The following is a 19,827-nucleotide window of genomic DNA, read 5'->3' on the forward strand; positions in this document are numbered from 1 at the left end:
AGTCAGAGGTGCAAACGGGTTTTGCTCCTGGATATTGATCCTGTACATACAGTATTTGTTTGCAGAGTGTTTGTGAATGTGTGGGTGTTGCATGTCAGAGATCTCAATACTGCATGACAAATTAACCCTTTATTTCCCCTAAGTGTACGCTTTAGTCATTCCACGACACAGAGTACTGCTTGGAAACCACCTGCTGCGCAGAGACACTCAAAAGCAGGGATGTAGTGGAGTGTTGCCTGCTGAATCCAGTTCACAAGAAATTGTAGTCTACATCTGTACAGATGTGAATTAAAAAAAATTACAAATAATTAGAGATTTAATAAAAAATAAAAAAATTGGAATTTTCCCTTAACTTCAAAGTTTGGTTAAATGTACATAGTGTGTATGTATTTGTTCCACTGATTCATTTGCACTATTGTTGTGCATCATTTTATAAATTTTTTCTGAGATCCAGATCCAGTAATTGGGGATAAGGAAGTGCACAGAAACACAAATATCACCTCTACCGGGTGCATGATTCATAGACAGTTTAATATAGAATGGACCAACAGATCCCGTTGCTCTGGACGGAGACCAGTGAAGGATATTAGAAGCACTTTTCCGGTGATGGCTGAGCATTACTGCGCAGCCTCCAACTGAGAGAGATGACGTAAATGTGACGTGAGCAACGTGTCTGAAAGTTGTAAGTCTTCTGGTAGCTGTGCCAAGAGAAATCTCAGTCATTCCCAATCTTGCAGAGATGGAGAGCGTAGGTATATGTAAGGAGATAACATGGGCACAGGCTAATTATTGCTAACTAAAATGCTAGTTAACATTAGTAATTAAACTTAAACAGCTAATGTAAGTCGAAACTGCCTGCGAGCTTCTCCTGTACTATACGGTAATTCCTCTACTATGCGACAGTAAGTCGCTTGGTTATGACACAATCGTTAGCCTATTTTTACAAAAAACGTCTACTACGGAGTCATAACGTGAGGTACAAGGTAATGGAGCCTTTTATACATTGCCCTGTTTCTTTAGAAATAAACAATGGACAAATAAAGTCTTTAAACGCTTCAGATGTAAAGTTATTCGCTGTCAAAGTGACGTCAAAATGAATGGCAACGGGTGAGTGCTTGTTAGCATCAAAATGGCGCCATAGGAGCTACGGGTTGTTGACAGACACTTACCCCCTTGGCAGGATTAAGGCTACATTTAAGTTCAGTGTTCTTTTTTCTGTGCGGTCAGAGCAAACCAGAGCCCACAGCACTGTGGAGGGATACAGTAGTTCCTCTTTATTTGACATTGAGAATAAAATAGCTCATTTGGTGGTCTATATGGTGACATGAAAAGTATGAAATGCATCACATAACTGTGTCTCACATGCTCTACCTCTTCTTACTGCTAATATACAAGGGGTGGACAGAATAACAGAGACACACGAAAAGTGTTATTGCAATGGATTGCATTATGCTGACATAAAGAAAGAAATATAACACAAAGGGAGCACACACTGTACATAAAGCAGGGATATGACTAACAAGAGATTAACCCTTTCAGTGCAGAGCACAGTAGCCAGACAGACAAGGTGAGACAGACACAGCACACGTACACCGCAAGTTTCATTTTTCGCTTTCTTTCAGCCTCTACTCTTCATCTCACAGCAGTGGAGGTTTCAGAGTTCACTTGACATTTTCTGCTCAGATGTGATTAACTGCTCTTTTTTTTAGGTAAAAAACAAATAATAAAGTGTATTCCATATAATGGAGCATTCACACGTGTGACGTCTTTTGCTACGTTCATGCCTCGCATCCACACTACTCCGCCATTCCCAAGCCACTAAAACGGAGATATTTGGAAAAACTGACCCTGTTTTGGTTTGAAAACTCTGGGGTTGCTTCGTAGTCTGGACGGGCAGAAACGGAGACCTTTTGAAACGACGCCCCACGTCTATCGGTTAGGTAGGCTTAATGTTACATACCTTTCAGTAGCAGTTTCACCTCATCGTCGGTACAAACAAATAAATCCCTGGTCTTTCTTTTTGCCATTGTTCTTTCTCCAAGTATTTTCTGTATTTTCAACTTATACATCCATGATTTTCAACCGCAGAGTAACGCTAGACAATCTGCTTCCACACCGGCATGCACATGCCCAGTGTATGCGAAGGGTCATGTGATATGTGCTGTCCAACAAGCTAATTTGGACAGAGAATAGTTAGCCTATGCTACAGAGCTGAAGCGCTTGTGTAGAGTGGACAGAGATCATTTTTGTTTTAAAAAAACCTAGTCTACTACGTTTTCTACTACTGACTTTACTTCTGTTTTTTAGTGTGGTATCTGTGGATAAATGTCTATTTTAAGCTTATACCTTATCTGGTCTCCCATCTTTGTTGCAGCCTATGAGCCAGGTTGTGACATGTGTGATCCTTGTTACTCTCACACAGCTATTGGTGAAAATTGCCAAAACCTTTTCCAGTTTTTCAATTGTAGGTACTGTAGATGGTTATCGGCACTATGGGGCACATGTTTTTACAGAGGGAGTCGTTGGCTGACTGCCTTTTAAGGGGTAAAAGAGGGGGCTCTGTTTGCAGTGTCAATATTTACAGTGACACAATGCTAAATGAATACTGACTGACTGAGTGGAATCATGTGTGTTTGAGCGGGAGACAGTAAGAAGGAAAGACAGAATTATCAGCATGAATAGATGTCAGATGTCATGGTCTGATGAATAGATTTAGGCCTTCAAAAACAAAACTTCTATCTTGTTTTGGATTGTGTGTACTCACATACTGTATACCCAAAGCAGTACTCAGAAAGTTCCAGAGCAGTGGAAAGAGTTGAGTTGTAGCATTCGAAACAGCTGGGCCTCTGCAGCTCGACAAGATGATTTAGAAGAGTCAAGCAGTACAGTGCAATGTGATTTAATAGGTGACCAAGCACAAGTGGACTTCTGTCACAATCTACAAGCCTCTTTTGCATTGCAAATCAGAGATATGCAAATGAGGGAGGGAAACATAGGCTCTGTACAACTTCTCTGCTCACTACACTATCAGTATCTCTTGTTCTATGTGTTTTCCCTCTTTTTCAACCCTGTATTTACATTAGCTTCACTTGTCTTTATTCTTCTCTTTGAATACTAAATCTCCATAAATCCTCTTGACATTTATATTCCTTTGTCTTACTTTTTGTTTTTTACATTTCCTGCCTCATATGTTCTGTAAAAGTTTTCTATTAAACTGGTGATTAAATGTGAACAACCTTCCTGCAATATCTCAGCATGCAGTTTCATGATTCAACAGTGTGACTCATTCAAGCTTCATGTTCTGTTGTTTGTCCTGCAAACTACAACTACGCGCAACTTAACGCTGTTTGACTTCAGCCGGTCTTTCTCCCTTCCTTAAAGTTTTCTGTTAACACATCAGCTCATAGCCCCCAGCTACACCTACATCACATAAATCACCATGTTGATTCACATGTTGACTATTGTATTGATACTGTAAACAAAGCAGCAGGGAGAGGCACCAATAATGTGCCCCCCTATCACGAGGAGCTTTTCTTTCATGCACAATGCCACTGAAATGATTTCATTACCCTCTAGTGGTCAAACATGTTATTTGGAAGATGAGCTGTTGGTCCCCTGCATCCATCTGAATTCAGTCAAATTTTAACACACAAATACACATGGGCCACCAAATGCATTGGGTGTTAATTGAAAAAGATTTATTTTATTGTTCACAGTGCTCAGAGGTTGGTTGTCAGAACAGAAATGTACGTTCAAAAATTCAGATGGCAAACATCTTATTAACTCACCAGTACATGTATTCATTTTGGACACCATAGGCTTCATTTGAAGGGGTCCATTTAATAATTCTATGATACTTAAGCATATGATTACTTTACCTTAAGACATTAAAGGTAGCTAGCATGTACTGTAGCTATCTGCTGCTACGAGTAGCTACTGTTGCCAAAGAAAGAATGGACATTTCCATGTGATATGATTGAAAGCCCCAAAAACAGCTTTTATAAGTGAACTTTTTTTTATTTTTTTGGGGGGGGGGGGCATTTTCAGCCTTTATTTTGATAGGACAGCAGAAGACATGAAAGGGGAGAGAGAGTGGTAATGACATGCAGCAAAGGGCCGCAGGTCGGAGTCGAACCCGGGCCCGCTGCGTCAAGGAGCAAACCTCCACATATGGCCGCCCCCTGCACCAACTGAGCTATCCAGGCGCCCAAAAAAATGAACTTTGTTTTGACATATTTTTAAACTGTCTGGTCAAGAATGAATTTTCAGCTTTTTAAAGCAAACATGGACAAGAAATGTTTAAAGTATTCAGAGAAAACTGGGAGTATAAACATAAGCTCCAGATCCACTAAAAACTAAAACACTAAACTGACCTTGTAGTGAGATTGTTTTCTCCACAGTAGCCATGCTCATTTTCTCACACGGTGCATTAGTCTCTGTGCTGATCACACTCAAAAACAAATGACCAAAATACAGAAAAAAAAAAACAGCATTTAAACTTCTCTCATCAATAGCAGCACTAGACCCAAACCCACCAAAAGATATAGCACTGGGATAACAATCTACTCTATATGTGAAGATGGAGATTATACTATTGGACACACAGTTACATTTGGGGTGAAACTACACCACAGGATTAGTTAATTGAACACAGTGCTTACTTTTGAACATGCATGGCCCTTTAAGGGGGTAAAAAACAGATAACTTTTTCTTTTTCATTTTTTGTGTCCGACCTCATGATAGAAGCTACTGTACTGTATATATAATACCAGGTGGGCCTAAAAAAAATCTCTTTAAACCGTCACAGTAAACGTCTTTTTAATACGATAATAATTACAGTGAATCAGATATAATAATCACTCTGGCATGAAAACCTGTATTAAACACATACAGTACACATTTGTACTTGTTAGTGAAACCAGTATGGCTCAGTGACCCTGTATCAGTTCTGATTCTGAGAGGTATTGAAATACAAGGCAGCCGGTTTTAGGTAGTATACAGTGGTGTTCTGAGTACATGGTTCATTCTTAGTAACTGCTGAGAGATAGTTTTTGATTCCCCATGACAGGAGAGAAGTCAAACACAGTGACAAACAGTTTGTACTTTAGACAATATCACAGCTTATATATAGTGGAAGTTTCAGCAAAGCCAATAGAGTGCTATAGTTAAGACATTCATTTACTTATTAACATAGATAGATATGAATATGTCTACTTTCTTACAACTTGGCCAGTGACTTAACTTTGTAAGAAATTGTTATAGAATTGTTTTCGACACATTTGTCAATATATCTGTGATAGTCTTATAGAATACATTGTATAAAGAATACACTGTGTGTTGGCTGGGTTGGTGGAATCATAAAGCTCAGGTTATGGCTCCGGGAAGACGTGGGGCTTCTGTTAGCACCGTGTACAGTTCACAGCCTCGACCATACCAGACGGGAATCTTAAACGTGACAACCTTAACTATACATATTTAGAGCGGATTGGTAAAAAAAAAAAAAGAAGAGCCATTTTATAGCGGTACATCTTACATTTGGACCAAGTAGTATTTACAAATTCTTTATATGCTTTGTTTTATGTTATATCAGCGCCATATGGATCAGTTTAGTAACATTAAGACAATTAATTGTACATATTTTTTTATATTAAAGATGCTATATAGTTTTCTTAATTGTCTTGATACTCACTGCAATGCATTATGAATTAGATGTTAGAATTAGAGGTTTTTGCAATTACTAATTGGCCCAAGTCTGTACGTGACATACGATGCAGTGCACACAGTACAGCAAGTGTAAAAAGAAAGTACTGTAATAGCCGTAGAGAGGTAACAGCAGTGAGTCAATGTCAGTCAGAACAGTACATTGGCACCTTGGCAATGCTCACTGGGTCTAAGACCCAATCTAAACCTGATACTGGGTGAAAGATGAAACAGGAAACAAGCTGCTACACTACTGTGTGTGTGTGTGTGTGTGTGTGTGTGTGTGTGTGTGTGTGTGTGTGTTTCAGTATGCTGGTATGGCTGAAGAAAAACAGGAAGAAAGTGTAAAGTGTAAGAAAGCTTGTCCAGAAAATGATAAAACGACATCACACAAGTTGTTTCACAGACAGACCAAGTTGCTGTTAAGGCTTTGTTGTATACGAGCTTGTAAAGTGAGGTTATCAGATAATTAAATGCACCCATTGAGTTGTCACAAAGGTAACACCAGTGTAAGAGTTATATTTCCCAATATCTATACCCAATAAAAAGGTTAATACATTGCAAAGATTTTGGCATGTGAAGTACTGAGGTCGTACATCACAGTGTGTACATAATAATACTGTTAATACCCATTTACATGAACACTAGTTTCGCTTTGCCAGACCTTCCTCTACAGCGCTGCAGAGGAGGGTCTGGCTAGTCCACAAAGCATTCCGGGATGGGAGAGAAACGTGCTCTGGTTTATTGGCATTTCTTTAAACCAATCATAATCGTCTTGGAAGGCGCTAAGCACCGGGCAGAGCCACGGTGCCGCTGCAAAATAGCATCAGGAAGGAACTTGTTTTGGTGGAACGTGTACGTTCAAAGGTTGTTTTAGTCATGCAACAGAAAACTCAGATTGGACAGATAGTCTAGCTAGCTGTCTGGATTTACCTTGCAGAGATCTGAGGAGCAGTTAACCATAGTCCTCATAAATCCCCCGGAGTTTAAAATTCCAACACTAAGAAAGCAAAAGGTAACGGACATCCGGCCTAAAAGAGGGACATCCGGCAGAATTTCCGATGCACCGGAGCAATCCCGGAAGTGGAACGTCGTGGCTATAGACTACATGAACACAAACACTGTGGAAAACTGCTCCAGTTTGTGTTCTCCACATCGGTGAGTCCAAAAACATCCAGCTGATGAACTATCAATATCAGCGTTAAGCAACTGAGCGACACCAGCTGTAGCCAATTTGTGTTGATCATTAATTGTGTCGGTCAGTTCAGTCAGTCAGTCTTACACAGTTCAAAGAGAATACATTGTACAGTATAGTACCAACTTAGTGAGTTAAAAACGCACTTTAGTAAAAAGTAGATAAGTGAGTATCCAATAGAAGTGCAAGCTGTACAAAAAAAAGTGAAACAGTGTAAAGAGCTTAATACAGTATGTATTGTTGAAAAGTTTAAAACTTATAGTATAGTGGATATATTTTCTTTTTTTCATATATTTTTATGTCTGACTTGTACACAATTTTGGCTTTCTCATTTCTTTATTGTTCTAGCAGAATTGTGCAAACATTAAAACTTGTCTTCACTGATCCCTCTTCTGCTTTCAGCTAACCTTTTAATTCCTGCTTTTCTACTGATACTTTGCAGCAGATACCACTGTGGTAAAGGCATGACTTTGTCAAATTGGCATATTTATTAAGATTATCCATCCATCTGCCCTACCATGAATTTCTCTCAGTCTTCTTTTTTTCCCCTGCAGGGCTACGGTCCTCCGCTCCAGCAGAGGGAGCCATATCTCATGAATTGAAGCCAGACTCCCATCCAGTGCTTCCATGTTTAGAGCCTGTAAACCACCGGCAGTTGGAGAAAATATGCTGGAGGACAAACAAGGAGGTGGATAAACACTCCACTCCTCTGTTTACAAAAGGAAGATCAAATACCTCGAGAAACAAGAGAAAGATTAAGAGATGTCTCCCCCCTCTCCTCCTCCTCCTCTGGGCTCCTCGGCATGGGAGTGAGTTTGGGTGTCTGACGGTGTGTGTGCGTATCGTAGGCGGCTCCAGCGGGCCTTGTTCTTGTACAGGTGACCCATCATGTTCTGGCTGAGCGGGCTGGGCTCGGTGAAGCGGAGCCACTCCTCAAACAGAGGCTCCACGATGTAGGAGATGAACCCTGAGGAAAAACATAACGAAGGTGGGTCATCTACTGATAAGTTGAGGGACATGTTGATGATAATACTGTATACAGGTCTTGGTGTGTGTGCACTGTAGTTATTACCTATCTGAATGGCTGGGACAGAGTCAGCCTGTTGGTTACACTGAGGACTAATCTCAAAGTCAAACTTTCTTTCCAGGTCACCTGTCAGGTTAATAGCCAAAATTCAGAAAACAGTATCCACATGAATAAAAGAGACGCCATAACAACATATGATGCTGATACAGACCATCATACAATCTTTAGGGTAATATTTTAACACTTTGATGAATGCCAAAGAAAGGTAGGGAACACAAGTATTTGTTCAAACAGTATTCAGGTATCAATACAATTACTTTGAACAGAGACTATCTCTGAAAAGATTTGCATCCAGGTCTTAATTAAGACTTCAGAGCTCTAATTGTTCAGATATATCCGACTTGGTGCTTAATGTACAAAAGGTGCCTGAAAACCAAACAAACATGGATGCCAGATGTCTGTTAAAGTCTGTTTTTCAAGGAAAGGAACCCCATATTTATGGATATAGTGCCATGTTGGTGACAGTACATTTAACCCTCACACAGCTACCTCTTCAATCTTAAAACCGTCTTGAGTTGTCCTGTAAGTTTCTTTCAATTGTCATTTAATATTAAGCCAGGTGGTTTGTGGGTGTTGTGGTCTTGCTCTAAAAATATTTCTGACGTGAAATTGAGACTATAAATAATTTCCACTGCAGTAAAATAAATGTTAATGGTATCTAGGTATTTGAAAACCACTACAGCATTAAAGTGCTACATGCCGTCCCTTTCATAAGACACCAAAGTATTTTATCTTTTTGTATCTGTTTTTACCACACTTTACTCACCTTGCCTGTAGAACTCCTCACACACCCTCTCACTCCACTGTTTGCTCAGCTCCCAAAACCGACATGGATTACAGACGTCTGCACACTTCAGAGCAATCTGAAGGCAAAGAGAGAAAGAGAGAGAGAGAGAGAGATTCACGCACACACTGTGCAGCTACGCTAGCTTTACTCTTTAAATTAAGTATACATTATAGTTTGATTTGTTTGTGAAACATGCATGGATATGATAAGCAGTATACCTGGAGTATAAAGTGCCTGTGAGAAGCAAGCTGAAGGTCCAGGTCCTGGTTGTCCAGATGTTCTCTGAAGGTTGACAGGAACTCATTCTGCCTGCTGATGTCTGTAGCCAGGATGAGAGAGCCCAGCTGCTGTTCCATGTCCTGCCTGCAGAGTAGAGGGGGGCACCACTGAGCCAAAACATTGTATCTTGTATCTTGGTAACAATTCTTCAATTACCAAAGGAGTAAGGAATCTTTATAAATAATGTTCATATTATGTGTTTCTGTAAAAGTTCTTCTGACATGTCAGCAGGCAAGTGGGACAGCAGTCGTGACTCTCGCAGCATGCCTACAGTGGATCTCCAGTGGTGACTCTCCAGCACAGACGTGTTCTGTAAACGGGTTTCAAACAGACTCGGTTACAGGCTGGACACTAAACCTACCGCACATTTAAACCCACACGCTGACACATATCAGCACACCTGTGTGTACCTGGTAGAGGGATGCCAGGTGGTGTCTGGTCTTAATGAGGAAGGGCTGGTTGACTCCAGGATGGTCAACGTCGTGGGTGGCGGCTGCCATCAGACCCAGGAACACGTCTAGAGGACTCAGTTGCTCTGCCAGCTACAACACACAAAGGGTTGACAGGGCAATGACTGTTCCTTATGTGGGAGGGACACTTGCACTCCTTTCAAATTAACTTGATTGCTATGATGTCCTTTAAAGCTTTAGTGTGTATTAATGAACGTCTGTTACATTCAAGCCATTGCCAAATGAGTTGCTACAAAGCTCATTAAGACTATCAGCTCCACAAAACACTCCCTGTATTTCAGAAATGTTCGGACTGTGTTTGTACTTGTCCATGTAACTTATACAACTGTATTCTTTGTTGGTTCATCATCGCTTTTGGAAAACAAATAGTTCCTTTTGTGATTTAAGTATAATAGAGGACATTAAATCATTTCTACCTCAAAGTTTAAAACATATTGATTTTAATTTATAACAGACATAGGTGTGTGTGACCGGGTTAAGATAAATACTTAATGGCATATACTGTAGATCGGAGAAGCAGCAGGCTTGACATCTTATATTGTGAGTGTGTGCTTGTTATCTAGAACCCACTGGCATGTGTGTGCTGTGCTGAATTCAATTTATTTATGTAAGTGCTTCTAACTAAATAGCTGCACCACAAAGTGCTTTTACAGCACAACAAAAGGACACAAAAGCAATTACTGAATAAAAGGGAAAGATGCAGAGAATCTTAATCTGGTCAGAGGGCTTCAGGGATTTCTCCAGGCTGAGGATGGATGTGTTGACAAGTCTAAGTGAGCAGGAATTATCCCTCAGGAAGAGAAGCTAATAGAATATGTCAAGGAGAAGCTTAGGTCTGGTGAAGCCTTATAGGTGTGTGTGTGTGTGTGAGAATACAGCATTATTCATTACCTTGGGCTCCTTCAGGTAGCAGTACATGGCTTGGGTGACATCAGCAGCATGAACAGCATTGTGATAGGGATTCTGGGAGTGGTAGTCCTCTTGCACCATGCCTGGCAAGACACACAAGGTTAAACCCCATTAAATTATCTCAACTTCCACATTTTTAATCCGATCTTAATACCATTTAAGCAACACTACTGAATCTCTTATATAAATGCTTTAATTTGAAAATCAGAGCAGAGTCTTATGTGTATGTATGATTCAGTGATTTTACCTCAATGTTTTGATTCACTGGGGCATGTGAACACACAATTTAGATTTCTTAACAGTTCTTCAAATTGCATAATTTGACAACAGCTGCAGCAACCCAGTAGACAAATGGACAAGGGCAGAGGGATGTCTCATAGCAGGCAGCAACAACCAGCGAGGCAGTCCATTGCCTTTGTCAAGGCCGGGAAGAGGGCACAGCAGCAACCAAGCCCACCAGGGGGGCTCCCTGCTGCAGCACGGGACCGTCAGATGAAGGTCAACCTTGGGCTCAGAATCTCAGACTACCATCACAGTGACCACACTTAGGCCAGACACGGTGCTGATGTTGGAAACAACAAGGCAAGTGGAGTTGCGGGGAGTAAGTCCGGATGGAGGAGGCCTTCGAGAGGAAGAGGGCCCTGTACGAGGGGCTGGTAGGCGAGCACCAAAGCAGGGGATGGAGGACCGGGGCGGGAGCCCATCGAGGTCTTCGCAGGCCAGTCACTCTGCAGGGTACTCAAGCTCCTTGGAATTATTGGACTGGACAGCAGGAGAGCCATCAAGAAGATCACAGATGCCGCGGAGAAGTCGTTGAGTTGGCTGTGGATAAAGCAGGGTGATCTGTGGGGGCCTGATCAACTCTGGCAGGGTCGCCTGGGCGAGAATGTCTGACGTTGAAAGACCTGAAAAACCGATGACCCCAGGGAACATCACTGATGATGCTGTGTCAAGTTGCATCGAAAGGTGTGTGTTAAACCCAGACACACTACAGTGAGAAAGCTGAGAGTAGCAGTGGTTGCGAGGGTAGCTGGAGATTAGGGCCGATGAAATATAATGAATGTATGAGACAGGGAGAAACTGAAGACACAATAACTTATCTATGTGGTAATGTAAAAATTCATTTATAATCAACTGATGATTTTAAAGTTTACATTTTGACCACCAATGTCACAGTATTAGCTCTGGTTTTCCATTGTCCAACGACGAGTGGAGAAAAATCCTGTTTCTGTAGGTTCTCTTTATACATCACGTTTTGTGTGCGTAAAAAACACAGAAGAAAGAACAAAAAGAAGATGCTGACTGTGCACTTCGTTTCCATAGCGACACACAGCTCATTGTTGCTCTGCAATATCTGATATCAGCATTTAGCATGCTATGGATACGGGATTAATATTCCCTTACAACAATGTCACTTTATCCATATATGTTTTTATTGTGAGGAACATAAACCCTGTGACTCTTTTGTAGTGACTGATTGGCAGACAAAAGAACCAGCTGACGTCAGTCTGGACTTCCCTTCTCAGCTTTCAAGAGCATTCTGCCCCGCCAAAAAGGCCGCCAGGTGCACCTTTTAGAGAGTAAATGCTTTCTATGAAGTCGTGACTAATGGGGGGAATGCTATGTGTTAATACACCAGTGCTCCTAAACATGTAAATGTTTAAAAAAATTGTCTCAAGCTATACTGCAAGTTGTTTAAAGCCCAGTTCAGACCAAAGATTCGTGACGAAACGAGTTGAAACTTGCAACTATTTGCAACGTGCCGTTCTACAATGTTCTTAAACGTGCCAGATGACACCAATGCAACGAGACTAGACGGTGTATCATCTCTACATTTTTCAGTTCTAACTTCCGACTTTCAGGCTTTTTTTGTAGCTGGACATATAATTTATTGCATCTATATGAATGTGGATAATGTGATAGTGAGATGCTTGCTAGAGTTGCATTTCTAGTGATAAATCAGCGAAAACAACGTATTTATGCGATTCACTGCTTTGTTCTAACACCGCTCCTTCTCTTCAGTTACTCTCTAGCTCGCTTGACCACATACCGTGCTCGCAGGCAAAGAGGCAAACAGGTGACGTCCCTTACGTTCTAAAACCAGCTTCTGGCAACTTGACCAGCTGAGTCGCAAGGCAACGCCATCAGCTGGCTTGAGTCGAGCTGCGATGGGCCAGTTCTGACCGCTGTGGTTTAGTCTCGTCACAAATCTTTGGTCTAAACTGGGCTTAAGAGTCTAGCAAATTCGAGTCAATTAGACTATAATATTAGGATGCACTTTTACATCTCTTCTTGCTGGAGGACAAAACGGGACAGAGGGTGGATGGGTGTAATCCCTGAGACTTGCTTACAGCTTACCGAGAAACCTGTGCAGTTTGACCATGTCCAGCTGGAAGTGGTGAACGAGACCGTAGACATTGAAGAGATGGCACATCAGAGTCACCAGGCTGTTACCTACAGCACACAAATTCATTCAAGAAAAGATGTTTTTAGTGCAGTACGTTTGAAAATATCCTTTTACAGTACACAATGTATTTAATAACTTTATTGTGCCAGAAAGAAAACACACTTTCAAATCTAATCTAAGAATTAATTGTAACAAAAACAATGCTAACTTAAATAGTTCAATTGAAGGAACATGGTAGGTGAGGGACAACATATGTTAAACTTGAAGTAATACATGAAACATCCATCTTACCATTTGTAAGACGATCAAAGAGGAAAATGTCAAAGTTCCATTTGCCTACTTTTGATAGCATGTGCTGTAAAGAAAGACAGACTGTTTTCAGAACTGATCAGTGATTCATACCTGACAGATACAAAGAGTTGGAGCTATAGGGTGCCTGTCCTTTAAATTTGTATGGGCTGTGAGTGTGTGTTCTTACTGCAGCTTGTCCCAGGTAGTCATCGTCTAGTAGGTGTAGTGACCCGGGGGTGTGGGGCACCAACCCCCTGAGCAGCCTGGAGGCATGGCAGTATCTCTGAAAGCTCAGCAGACGCTTCATCTTTCTCCTGGTGCCGGCCTCTACCTCCCCCTGCTGGGCACTGGCTGAAATTACAAACGATTTGCATTAACAGTAAGGGTGGAACGGTACATGTATTCATATTGAACCGAAGCGGTACGGGCGTCTCGGTTCAGTACATGAATTTACACGGAGAATACACAATATAAAAATGAATAAAACTTGCGTGCCAATTAATGAATGTAATGCGGAACTACTGTTAAATACGCGTTTCTTTAGGGACACCTAATCTGTAGCCCCCCTTCTATGTAATTTGCACTTTCATAAATAAGAGATGCTGTATTTTCAGTTTTATAGCCAATTGTCTTATTTTGTTTACAAGTTACAGATGGAGTCTGGAGATGATGTGGGGTACTTATTGTTTACTGTTTACATCTTACTTTACATACTTCAGGCTGTTGCAGCTAGCTCAGGGGAGAGACTGTATGACACTAGGTGGTACAGCCTGAGACATGCACAATAAAAAAAATTGCCTCCTGCATTTTTGTTTTGCTTTTCCCTCCATTGTACCGAACCGTGATGTCTGAACTGAGGTATGAACCGAACCGTGACTTCTGTGTACCGTTTCACCCCTAATTAACAGACCATGCAGCAGATACCTGACAAAGTATGCATCAGTGACAGATAAGCATCTTAAAAATAGTTTTAAGATTTCGTGAATTACATATGGCTCTTTCACAGGATTATTGTTTTTAGTTTTGAGCAATTAAGTGCAAGTTAATGCTCCACCAGGTAAATAGACAAATATGGGTCTCACTTAACACTTAACCCAAATTTAATGCACATGGGTTATGGTAAATTGGTTATCAAACAAGTTTCCTTCTTCTATTTTGTCAGTAATTTAAATAAAAATAGGATAATAATAGCAGGTAACCTCTCTTAATTTATGTACAGAACTACTCAACTCAAACAGCTTTATTTTCTTGCAGCCTCCCTTTATGTTAAAAAAAAGCATCAGAGCTGGAGCAACTGATGTTCATCTACCTACACTTAGTTGTCAGTTTATTAGGTACACTGAGATAAAACTAATGCAGTCTAATACAACAGTCCTGTAATAAATCCTCCCTTCATGAAGATTAACATTTCAGTTTTTGTTTAAACTGTTTTAGAGAGCTGTTGCTTCAACTGTTTGATCATTTTGGAGGCTACAGTACAAGGTGGTGTTGAAATGTATTGCAGTATAATGACAGGTGTTTCTATTATTTTGTCCACCCCATTTACATCAGTGAGGATAGGCTAAATTTTGACATTTGATTTACCTTACACATGCATTTACTTTTATAGTGCAAAAATAAGATACATTGAATACACACAACCCTCAGCTGGAAGGTTACACATTTGCTGTAATCACTGTGATCATAGTGTTTGAAAGTTTGAACGGGATTCCTGAAAAATTATACTGGTTTTTTTGTAGACAAAATATATTATTTCTAAGAAAACAAATAGATGAGAGTAGTGTTAGTGGACTGAGAATAGCTGACATGGTCAATATAGTATGTACATTGTTTTACATTCAAATGGGTGAGGAGACTTACTTTTTAGGATTCGCAGGTCAATCAGCGGGTAGGAGCCTCGTCTCTCAACCAGCAGCACACCAGCATGACCAGTGTTCAGTCTGCCATCAGCTGCACATAGACAGAGAGAGAAAAAGGGGTAAAATATAGGTAATATAAATAGTAAGTAGAGAGGGGAGGTGAGTGTAGAAATAGAGGAACAAAGCAAGCAAAAGGTTGATGGCTAAACAATAAGTCGAGCTGCCAGAGGGGTGATGAGAGAACAATGGAGCAAAGTGTTCACTGGTGTAGATTTTCAACATAATCACCCTCATAAAAGCAGATTCAGAGGTTTTGGTGTGCTGTACGTGTGTGTGTGTGTGTGTGTGTGTGTGTGTGTGTGTGTGTGTGTGTGTGTTTTGTGCTGTGTAGGCTAGGCAGCTATCTGGTAAACATACAGTGGAAAAGTGGCATCATTCCATATTTATTCATCTTATAGTGCAACAAACAAATATAAACCGCTCGGGGGAAGTGAGTGTAGAGACTAGAGCTAAGGAAATAGAGGAAGAAAGTAATCAAAAGGGCAGCGGGGTGATGAGAGAATGAAAAAGTGTTCCCAACATAATCAGCCTGATAGAAGCAGATTTAGAGTGTCTCTTAAACCAGATTTTCTGAAAACAAGAGGATCTTTGACATCGCCGAATCACCAGGGCATCATGCATCTGGGCCGAGTTTGCCCAAGGAGAATGGATTTCACGCCACTGTGCAGCTGCTATGGTGCATGATTGGTGCTAAATTGACTATGTACATTCTGTTCATTTCATAGTTGTTCTCATTTTTAGGAGTGGTCTTCATTTCTGCTACAAAACAATAGTTTTTCTATTTGAAGTTTGATTCTAAAACAAGATGAGAAAAAAAGGAAATGTGTATTACTGACATGCTGACAGCACATTTATCAAGTGTTTTTGTCTACTGTATGTACTGAAAATGTCTGCAGAGGCAACCTTTTGTATTTCTTATCCTTGCCGCGTGAGCACCTAACAGACGAAGAGGGAACACAGCAGCACTATGGGTCCTTGAATACTGAATACTGCCTCTGTTTAAAATGCGCAACTCACACACCCTGAGGCCAGTGACAAGACACAACAGAACTAGGTCCCAAGTCACAGCGCACACGCATGAAATTTCCACATGAATAAACTGAAAACTATGAAAACTATTAAATAATTTACAGATCAGACGTGAGGAACTGGAGCGTATTATGTCCCCACGGTTGTCAGTCCACACCACCTCTGTGACTTATGAGAGCAGCTAAACTACCTGTTAATGGGGTTGGAGTCACTATGGTTACTCCCTCGGGTTGCCAGATCTTGCCTGGCAAGTGTGGGTGTTGCCAAAGCGGCACAGTTTGAAGGCAATGAGTTGTGGTTTTGGTGTGCTGTGTGTGCTGTGTATGCTGCTATACATGAAACATAAAGTAAAAAAAAGGGGCATCATTTTCTATTTATGCATCTCCATGTCCAACGAACAAATATAAAGCGTTTGGGGGAAGTGACTCAGTCTGGTAAAGTAAGGCAGAAGAGTCCTGCTAGTCTAGTTTGAGCAAGTTTGCTTTTTTTTTTTATCCTGTGTGCTGGTGGGCAAGGAGAGGGGGAAATACATAATCTGGGAAATCCCACCTCCCACCCCCTTCAACACAGACAAACACTCAGACACACATCTCGCTCTCCTCCTTCACTCCAGCTATCTCTCCATACTTCCATTTTATGTGTTAGTCCATTTTTAATACCTCCCCTACCTCTGGCTCCAGTATCCACATCCTCTCTCTCTCCGTGACTACTCCCTCAACCTTCCTATCATTTTTGAAGAACACCAGAAATTTATTTTCTTAATAAACTGATTAGTTGGTCGGTCTATAAAATGTCAAAAAAGAATGATGGCAAAGCCCAAAGCCCATGTTGACATATTCAAATGTCTTGTTTTGTCCAACCAGAGGCTCACAATCCAAATAAATCTGTTTAATATGATAGAACATTAAGAAACCAGCTAATGGTGACATTTGGAGTGAAAATTCATTTTTTTTGGATAAAAAAAATTAAAGGACGATTAACTGACTAGCAAAATAATTGCTGATTAAAGCTCTGGTATGCACTTCAAAAATTCCATAGTAATCTTTCAGCATACTGTAATTCAAGTGGTCTGAGATAAAACTATACTTCTGTTTGCTCTGTTTACTCTGTTTCCTGGCTTTAGAAAATCAATCTCGTGAAACTTTGGTCAATCACAGGTCATTTCTGGCTGTTCTGCATTGCCAAGTGGAAGGAGGGATGTGCCTTAATTTGTATATTGTATTGTATGTATAACATTGTTTTTAATAGTGTTTGACCTGCAGGTGAATTATCTTCAAAACTGAACATATTTTACACGTTATCTTTTAATCCAGCGAGCTTCTCTACTTTGTTTTGCTATCACAAATGTCCTAATAAATAGAAGAATTTTCAAAAAAATGTTTTCAAGATTTCATGGGGTAAAATGCTGAACTCTGAAACTCTGTACTTTTTTTACCTAAATGTACCTATAAATACTAGTCTTTTTTTAAGCACTTTACATCCTTGGAAATGTCAGAATGACTCACTATCCCCACTGACAAGTTATCTCACAGTGTCTGTATGTGATTCACCACATGTTGGTATGTGGTGAATCAAACAGTACGCAGATAGCCTCTCACCCTCTGTAAGGAGTTATCAAACGACCGAGGTCATCACGATGCAAAGGAAAAGTCACAGGTAGTGAACGGCGTACATTTGTTCGTTTCACACCTTATGAGTCAGTGGTTGCGCACAGGTAATTCCCCACAGTATGAATCATCACTTCATCATAACATTTCAAAGGCACATTAAAGATTTATATGTCCATTGTTCCATTTTTATTATCAACTGATTAGTGGTTAAAGTATTACTCTTATTGCCCATCTTAGTATTCATTAGTCTTGTTTATATGCTAATATGAAAGCAAACATTAGCATGTACAGACGGAAAAATGTCATGTCACTGTTGTCTATTACCATAATTGTACAATATCGGATTTACCTTATTTCCTGTCATTACTGTTGAAATTAATAAAACCATTCTTTAATTGAACAAATTCACATCGAACTGTCAACAATATTAACTTTGCATCTCTGCGGTGTTGCACTTCAGACAGACTCGGCTTGATTGTCGGTATTACTTCAGTGTCATCAGTAAAGCTGCAGCGCAGCAGATGGTAACACACTCTGCTTTACAGCCTAAATCCCTCATTTCATTGTCTACTCTGCCTGGGCATCTGAACTGCTATGAACCTCGTCTCGACCCACGTCAATTACAAACACGCACGAGTAAACATACGGCCAGAGGCTCAGTTCTCAAAGATAATCCGTCACACACACACACACACACACACACCTTGTCAAAAATGAAAACGTGCACTAAGGCATGGAGTCAAAAGTCGAACATTCAAATGCAAAAACTGATGAACAAACCCACAAAAAAACCACGCACAGAAACCCTTATTCATAAATGTGACCTGCCAAAAAAAAATTACCACTATTTTTATAAGACAAATAAACAATAAATTGTACACAAAAAAATGACACATTGTTAAGAAATGTGCCCAAACAAAATCCAACATAAAGTCACACACTATCTGTTTTCTACAATGGATGTGTTTTCATGTAGCATACACAGTTACTGGGTCAAACGACATTAAACATTTATGAGAAATCTGACTCCTATAAGATTAGCTGTACTTACTGCAACATGTATTATGTGCAAGTTACCTTTCAGATGACCGCTTCTGTCCTCTACGTCATGCTTCACCTCCTCTACCTCTTCCTTCTCTGATTCCACCCAAGTGCTCGCCTGACTTCTCTCGGGCCCCCGGGGGCCTCCTCTGCGAGCCTTCCAGGCTTCCCTGAGCTGCCGTATGAGAGCCGGAAGCTCCAGGGCCAATGACAGGCCCCCACAGGTAATAGGAGGTGTCCTGAGAGGCCCCCAGACTGGCGAGCGGGGAGCCTCGTTTGGACAGACCCCAACTTCAACTTCAACGCCAAGATTGGAGTCCCGCATCTTGAGATCAGGGCCCCAGAACCCATCCAGTACTGGCATCCTCGCACCAAAAGACAACAGATAGGTGGCAGACCGGTGCAAGGAAAGGAAAGATCAAAGTAAAGACATGGGTGAAACTGAGGAAGGAAAAAGGAGATGGTTGTGAAAAAGAGAGTAGGAGAGGAAGTTGACTGTCAGGTAGCCATAGGTGAGAAGGAGGAGGACAGACAGACAGATAGTAGCAAGTCAGAATGTTGGACAGAGGAGTAAAGGCTGCAGGAAGAGACAGAATCAGCAGCTGGAAAGAAAGAGGGACAGAGACACTGAGAGCAAATGAGTGCAGAGTGATAAAAAAAGACAAAACAAGTGCAGAGAAAAGAAGCAGGGAAAAGCCAATGAAAAGAAGTGAGAATCCGTCTCTATCTCTCTCTCCCAGAGTCAGCCACTAGCGGTCTGCTCCCTCCTTCTGCCGCATTCTCTCTCCTTTCTATAGTCTCACTCACGCCAGTGTTGTTCTGGAGTCTAAAAGCCCCTCCTCTCCCCACTCGGAGCTCACTTGCGCTATCTCTCACTCTGCTACATATGCTGCTACACCAACGGCCGACCAATAGGATTGTGTGAATGATTGTGGGGCTTTGAGTCCACGGACACGGTCTCATGGTCAAGTCAGTTGGACCACACATAGTCATACCTTCCCCACACCAATCTCTATGACAAGTTTTCTTTTTTTATCCAACATCTGTCCATGTATCCATCCAAATTTCTCAGAGCGTACAGCGACATGCTCATATTGCTTGTC

General features: G+C 41.0%; 1 protein-coding gene and 1 long non-coding RNA gene across 3 annotated transcripts; both read right to left on the reverse strand.

Annotated features, from left to right (window-relative positions):
* Positions 1 to 3,676: 3,676 nt before the first annotated feature.
* Positions 3,677 to 6,440, reverse strand: LOC118493857. The gene is made up of 2 exons (XR_004895896.1): positions 4,222 to 6,440; positions 3,677 to 4,009 (listed from the first exon to the last, which is right to left on the reverse strand). It is a non-coding gene; the product is annotated as an uncharacterized LOC118493857 (long non-coding RNA).
* A 221-nt stretch (positions 6,441 to 6,661) lies between these two features.
* Positions 6,662 to 19,609, reverse strand: LOC116066385 (cAMP-specific 3',5'-cyclic phosphodiesterase 7B). Of its 2 annotated transcripts, XM_031322416.2 has the most exons (13): positions 18,761 to 19,609; positions 14,986 to 15,075; positions 13,313 to 13,476; positions 13,126 to 13,189; positions 12,786 to 12,881; positions 10,410 to 10,510; positions 9,459 to 9,590; positions 9,270 to 9,358; positions 8,988 to 9,132; positions 8,749 to 8,845; positions 7,968 to 8,048; positions 7,631 to 7,862; positions 6,662 to 7,533 (listed from the first exon to the last, which is right to left on the reverse strand). In XM_031322416.2, exons 1-12 carry the CDS (start codon positions 19,086 to 19,088, stop codon positions 7,651 to 7,653), a joined length of 1,599 nt encoding a protein of 532 aa, XP_031178276.1. In that variant the 5' UTR covers positions 19,089 to 19,609; the 3' UTR covers positions 6,662 to 7,533; positions 7,631 to 7,650. The 2 variants fall into 2 exon arrangements, with proteins under 2 accessions (XP_031178276.1, XP_031178275.1); XM_031322415.2 differs by having other exon boundaries at positions 6,663 to 7,862; positions 18,761 to 19,608.
* Positions 19,610 to 19,827: the final 218 nt, after the last annotated feature.

Source organism: Sander lucioperca, chromosome 19 (assembly GCF_008315115.2).
Source record: "Sander lucioperca isolate FBNREF2018 chromosome 19, SLUC_FBN_1.2, whole genome shotgun sequence".
NCBI classification, from domain to species: domain Eukaryota; kingdom Metazoa; phylum Chordata; class Actinopteri; order Perciformes; family Percidae; genus Sander; species Sander lucioperca.